Source organism: Xiphophorus couchianus, chromosome 11 (genome assembly GCF_001444195.1).
Source record: "Xiphophorus couchianus chromosome 11, X_couchianus-1.0, whole genome shotgun sequence".
NCBI lineage: Eukaryota > Metazoa > Chordata > Actinopteri > Cyprinodontiformes > Poeciliidae > Xiphophorus > Xiphophorus couchianus.
Window position 1 is genome coordinate 2,663,592 of NC_040238.1, and position 7,163 is coordinate 2,670,754.

General features: G+C 37.2%; 1 protein-coding gene across 1 annotated transcript; it reads left to right on the forward strand.

Annotated features, from left to right (window-relative positions):
* The first annotated feature begins 1,450 nt into the window (after positions 1-1,450).
* On the forward strand, positions 1,451-5,152 carry msx2b (muscle segment homeobox 2b). Its single transcript, XM_028032429.1, has 2 exons — positions 1,451-1,964; positions 2,892-5,152. Exons 1-2 carry the CDS (start codon positions 1,580-1,582, stop codon positions 3,347-3,349), a joined length of 843 nt encoding a protein of 280 aa, XP_027888230.1. The 5' UTR covers positions 1,451-1,579; the 3' UTR covers positions 3,350-5,152.
* Positions 5,153-7,163: the final 2,011 nt, after the last annotated feature.

Sequence of the window (7,163 nt, forward strand, 5' to 3'; positions counted from 1 at the left end):
GGAAAGTCCCAATAAAGAGGAGACCAAACAGATGAGAGAGCAGGGGAGATAAAGAAGAAAGGGATCTGTGTTTCATCCCGGGTATAATTCTCTATAATTATCCGCATGGGGCCCGTGTTTACACATGCAGTCTCATGAGGTTAGAGTTAGAGCTAATCCATTACTGGTGCTTAACATGTGATAATGCTGTTGCATGGCTATTATTTTTACAGCCTATTTCCCTGAATCCACTTCTTAAGCCAGTTAAGCAATATGGAACTGTGCTTATTGAGTTCCCAAAGAAGCAGAACTGATTCACTCTGACTAAAACCAAAGTCTAGAAATCTTTCACTTCCCAGCATTTCAGAGGGAAAAATGGCAGGAAATTAATTTTATCTTGGCACACACAAATAATATATTTCTGGGTTAATTCACAAGGTTTCACTTTTTGAGTGTTTTTTTGCAACTGGCAATTTTTTTGGATGAATATTTGTTTGGTGGGAAAAGCCTTTCAGTCAGCTGATCGATGGCAAATAAAAGTACTGCACTTTATCTGGACAATCATCAATAGCCTATAATTTAAGTCTGTCAAATGGCATGATGCATAATTTGACTGTAACTTTTAAAACCTTGGGTTACCCTGTTTCTATCGGAGACCAACCCATGCCTCACAAGTTACATTGAACCTTCATTTGGAGCAAAGAACACAGACAGCCAACATTTGTTGTCCAAATTTGTCAGTTAGCATCTTTTTTAGACCGTTTGCCAAAACTAAAAATATTAATTTTAAGTTGAAATGCTTCTCCACATTATATACATAATGAAGTGAGTAGGGGTGGATAAAGAATCCAAAAATTGTACTCAAGTAAGAGTCACATTACTTCAACACATTTTTATTCAAGTAAAAATAAAAAGTAGCCATCCAAGAAATTACTCAAGTAAGACTATAGAAGTATTTCTTTAAAAGTTTATCCAAGTACTGAGTAACTGATCAAATTATCAGTCATTAAATATTTTAAAATGACATCATCAGATGGACCAAAATGTAGAGTTAAATGGAAATTTTGGTATTTTAAGGACCAAACTGACAATAATTCACAGAAGTAACAAAAAACAAACAAAATCAGACAAAAAAAAAACAATAAAAAATCCAAATCAATTCTTTCAATATAAAAATTATGAAACTTTAATAAAAACTGCAGGTAGAATCCAGAAATTTTCCTCAAGAGTAGCGATAAAAGCATATTTTTTAAAAAGTTACTCAAGTAAATGTAACTGAGTAAATGTAACTAATTACTACCCAACTCTGGAAGTGAATAAAATCTTTAAAAAGGAATTTCCCGGGTTGTACTTCATAAAAAAAAAAAACAAGAATAATTTCCCACGGTTCTTGAAAGCAGCACAAGTTCACTCGTAAACATTCTGGGCAGCAGTGATTGGTCAAAGTTAAACTGTCAGCGTGTTACGTTTACAAACTCGCTCCCAGTTCCTGACAGCTCAGAGCGCTTCGCTCACCGAGGACACCATCACCTGACGGGACGTCTGACGGCGCTCTCCGCTTCCAGTCCACCTTTACTTCTGGAGGAGACCTGGAGAAAAGATGACCTCCCAGGACACTGCTAAAGACTTGGGTCACTGTTCCGAGAGGGAGAATAACCGATCGGTCTCCCCAGAAGTGCAGAGGGAAGAGAAGACGTCGCCGATTCTCCGTCGGCGTCATCCATTCAGCGTGGAGGCGCTCATGTCCGGGGAGACGACGGATCACCGCACCGAAACGTCCACCTGTTGTAAAACACCTGGAGCCACCGTGTCAGCCCCAGCCGAAGGGCTAAAGTCTTTGTATCTGTGCCGGGACACGTGTAGTCCTCCCGGGGAAGGTCGGAACAGTTTCGCGGCGGTCCCTTCTTCGCCGGTGAAATCTGAGGTGTCGGAGTCAGAGGAATGCTCACACTGGGTTTCTGCCAGCGCCTTCTCCACACAACCACGTAAGTTTATTTCCATGCTATCAAGCTATTTACTTTTAATGTTTTATGTAGTTCATTATCTACATTAAACCTTTTAGATTAGTTTAAATAAGAACAAACTTCAAGTAAGCCTCAGAAAAATCAGGAAGCAAGGATATTTGAGTTTACACAATTTTCAATCAATGCATAAATAAATATTACATTGAAACATGGTCGACTTTGTGCCCCACGTCGCCTTTTTAGTACATTTTAAGTTGCTTTGAACTTTTTGAGTATTACTCTACTCTTATATGAACGTTTACACTGCCTTACTTAATAGCATATTTTTTGTCATATTTACAAAAAATAAAAATAAATAAATAAAATAAGACATGGATTACAAATTAAACCTCCCCAAGATAGGTTGATTAACTTAAAAATCAAGGTAGAAGTTAAAGTGTTATTAGGTGATATGGCTTATGTTACCTAGATTTATTTTTTGTTTATATTTGTAAAAGAAACATACCTTGTTTGTGTCATCAATGGATTTTTTTTCACCAATATTTAAATGTACCCAAATTAAAGGTTAACTTTTTTCTCCAAATTTTATTGTTTTTTTCAAAAGTCTAACACAATGTCCTCTGTCAGTATTTGGTATTAATAAAAAAGTACAGAATATATAACTAATTACAATATTAGTAAATTTGATTTATCATCCAATATTTCTGTTCATTGATAATTTATTTACTTACTTAGTTTATTTTAATTATTTCTCAGCCAGATTATAATCTAAAACTAATAAAAATGAAAGTAGTAATGTTAAGTGAAAGCACGATTGTCAGTTTTTCAACTGAAATTCATGTAAGTTTTTGGAAAGTCATTACTTGGTGTATACTCTATTCAGATCATGTTATAATCAGAATAGTTGAAGTCACTATACTAAATTTTTCACCCTTTTTGTTGCATAAGGTCACATCAGTCCAGGCTGTCAGCTGAGGAAACACAAGACCAACAGAAAACCCCGCACTCCCTTCACTACATCCCAACTCCTGGCTCTGGAGAGGAAGTTCAGACAGAAGCAGTACCTGTCTATCGCAGAGCGAGCAGAGTTCTCCTCCTCCCTGACCCTGACAGAGACCCAGGTGAAGATCTGGTTCCAGAACCGTAGAGCAAAGGCAAAGAGGCTCCAGGAGGCTGAGCTCGAGAAACTCAAGATGGCCGCTGATGCCAAGACGGCAGTGGTGGCAGCCACTGCCACTTCTGCAGCGCTACATCCCGGCTTTACGTTACCACTGTCGCTGGGCGCCATGTCTCTGTACGGACATTCGTATTCTGCCTATCACCACCACCAAAGACCCATCCTGCCCATATCCCCGTTAGGACTATATGCTGCTCCGCTTGGATACAGCATGTACCACTTATCATAAACATGGAAATATTTTATGTATTTTGCTTTTATGCATTCCAAAATGGACAGAGAGGATCTGCGCTTGACATTTAAAAAAATAAATAAATAGTGTACAGCCTATCCATATCACCTGCACAAGAAGTGTGACATTCAGAACACTTCAGATCAAATTAGCAACCTGTTTTTCTTCCCCTAGGTGAGGATAGAAAGGCGCTTCCTGTTCTGCCCTCGTCGGACAGCCCGTTTACACGATTGCCCTGTAATGCGAGGGGTGTTTCTGTCTGGGTGCTGTTTATCCTCTTCACTTGTTTACATCAGCAATAATTGAGCAGGGGCGAGGACTTGCACTGGGCACCAAAGCACAGACCGCAGCTGTTTTCTTAAGCCTTGTTCCCAATCAGACGCAGTGCCTTGTGTCAGAAAATGGCCTCAATGTCAGGATAATTGTGAGGATGAACTGGAGTTTTAGCTTCTCAGGACAGATTGAACATATCACTGAAGCTTTCTTGTGGTTTACATAAACCGATTGCCTTAAAAATAACATTGCATTCAGGTTAAACCTGAACGTCACCTACGCTCTATATAGCAAAGCATAATTTATACCACTATAGTTGAAGTTTCTGTTTTTCTTCACAACACATTTATAGCACAATAACGTATTTATCTCCTATGAAATACAATGCTGGAAATGTATGAGTGCCTTATGTTGTGTATTTATGGTAGAGAATATGGTACAAAGTTTTACCAAATGTGTATTTATATTGCTCCTTTTGAGCATTCTATGCTGTTTTTGTTTTGTCATCTGAAATTAAAGTTGTTTAGATTCTTACATACAGATATGTAATTTTTTATAGCAAAGAAAAGTAATACACGAATACCTATCTCTAGGTAAAATTAGTTTTTGTAAGATTTAGAGGAAGTGCATCCTTTGCAGCTTTTTTAAACATAAATCCATGTGGCTTTATGTCCATGACGGTGTGTCATCAGAAGAGTTCAGTTTAAGGGGAACCATAAAGAAGAAACATAAATTATACAATTATGCATTTTATTCTCACTTATTCTGCCCTCATGTCTTTTATTAGGCTAAAATGCATTAATTGAGTCAACTTATAAAAATGCCTGATGTCTGGAATATTATCTCCTTATTGACAACCAATAATCGGGTGTGCAAGTTGAACAACAGTGTCATGTAGTCTCACATTATTAAGCGAAGCTAGTTGCAATTAACAACTTATACTTCCTACATTTTGAAGTACTTTTGCTTTTTATTAAAAAGTTAAGTCACTGCTCATTGCAGCTATATTAGTTATTCTGCTTTTCAGAAAGAGTGTTGACTAGAGACGCTTGGATAATGTTTTTCTCACTGATGCAGATTTTCCAGTTTTCTTTATGGTTTGATATGCTTGGTCCGAATTTAATTTGTAACACATAAAGGAGAAGGGATCTTTATTGCAAGTTTTTGAGTCCAGCAAAAAATGAAGGCATTACAGCAACTCCATTTATGCATGAAAGCGTATGTCCCTCATCTTTATATGAGTTTTATTCAAGTTCATCGTCATACATACTGTTGGTTGATGTGTTTGCAGACTAAAACTAGCAAGAGTTCTTACTTTTTATTCATTAATTTCTAAACATTATGAAAGCAAAAGAAAAACAAAACAGATTATTCAGTCCTTGACATGATCACTGTTCAAAATTCATTCAAGGCAAAATTGACCAAATGATTGGTTCATTTTTAGCCTTGACAAACGAAATTACCTAAGGTCAGTTAACTTATTTACAGGAGAAAGTCATGCATTAAACTAAATTGTTACCAATTTGATTTTTGATCAGTTTCTCTTTGTTAACTATTCAACTATTTTGTATCTTGTCCTGGCATCTTAAACTAATACTATGGTGGGTCTGGTTGCTTTGAGGTTTCACAAGCAGATTTGCTCTGCACAACAGGCTACATCAGTTTTAGGTAATAAAGGCAAAAGGAGGAGGGGAAGAAAAACAACTCAGGGGGGAACCAACAACAACAGAAGTGACAAACAGAATAATACAAGCAATACTTCTTTCTCAGTAGGACTTATTTTTCACTCTTGTTGTTTTCCTATCTATTAACAAGCTAAATTAAACCACAACTTAATGCCAGAGTTTAAAGCCACAGGGTGAGTTTTGAGAGCTTGCAGTGCCTGTGCTTTTGTTAGGACTGTAAAAGCAGCTTAAAAACTTCCTTGTGACTTTGATGTAGCAAAGGAATTGTTTATAGGCAGCGGCACATTTATGAGGTTCCTCTTTAATCAGAACAAGTTGCAGGGGTCGGGTAGGCAGTGAGAACTGGCAGGCGAAGCAAGCAGCTTACACAGACGAGCAATCAGCTTAATGAAGTGCAGACTGGCAAGGATGACTGTCTTTGCTCTTGTGAAACATCACATTTGTGGTACTTGGACAAGGAGGGGGAAATCTGAGTGTGAAGAATCCACTAAAGCAGCTTCTTTAAGCGAAGACTTGTCATTAGCAGAGGGGATTTGTTTCTGTCACTGTTAGCTATAACTCATCTGTCAGTGATTGGTCATATTTGTGGTTTTACATGTTACTTAAAGAGAAAATGTGACTAAGAACCCCTCTGGGTTTAAGTCATGTGCTTGTATGCAACCTCCTCTAGTGGCTGTTTGATGCATAGCATTCGATCATGACTACTTCCTAAAAAACGTTTTCAGTGCAAAGTAAACAAAAGGTATTATGAAATGGCTCTCCTTTTAGAGTCTGGTGAAGTGAATCCAAATTCCAAGGTGAAGCAATATTTCTAAACATAGCTCTGACTTGTTTTTCAAACTAAAATGTCACAACCACCCGTTTGCAAAGTCTAAACTGTGACTGTGAGAAATTATGACCACACCTAAAATGAAACATAATCAAATGCTTGAACTTGAAAAGATTTTAAATATTTGTAGAAAATAACTCAAGAGTGTGGTTGTTCTTCCTGTGAGGCCAAACCAGAAGAAAAGTCACAAAGTTGCAACGGTGACCTCAAGGTTTCTTAAAATTAAGCAGGAATCTCACAATGTTTTTCAGTTCAGATCTTGGTCATTTTTAAAAGAAAATATCTCGTTCACACGTTCATGCACACATTCTGATGGTGGTGAAGTGCACTGTAGGTCTGACAGAAGTGAGGCTGCTATGCATCAGCACCACTGGGTCCTTTCTCTCCCACAGGCAGGCGGGAGGTGAGAGGAAGAGGGCGGATCTTGCTTAAGACGGACAGGATATACTGCTTATCTGCTTAGACACAAGAAATTTACAGTTGGTAAATTTTGAAAAAGTAAAAATCAGATGTTTACTTTGTGGCACTTCGTTATCAGAAAACGTCTCTTAGCAACCAGTTAACAACAAATATTATGTTCAAAAAACATAAAATTTCTTCTGCTCTTTTGAAATACTACTTATCTTGTACTACTTACTACTTAAGAATTGTGTAGTTGGTGAATTTTGCAGAAAAGTGAAAATATATTTCTTTGTCATTGGTGATAAATATATTATAAAATAGACATCCAAAACAAGAGTAAAAGTCTGATTTTTACTTTGTGGCACTTCGTTATCAGAAAACGCGCTCATCTCTTAACACCAAATTAATTACACTTAATTGAATCTGCTGTTGAACTGGGTTTTGAGTTTAATTAATGTCTCTAGTCAATGGTTTTCAGTGTGGAGAATGATGAAGAATTTCTCAACTCTCCTGGACTTTCTGATGGAATTCAGTATGTTGAATAATGAGCTTTGTTTTTCTGCTTTTCAGTTTTATCAAGTGTCAAAACCAGCAGCATAATTTCCTCAGAGAAAAACACTCG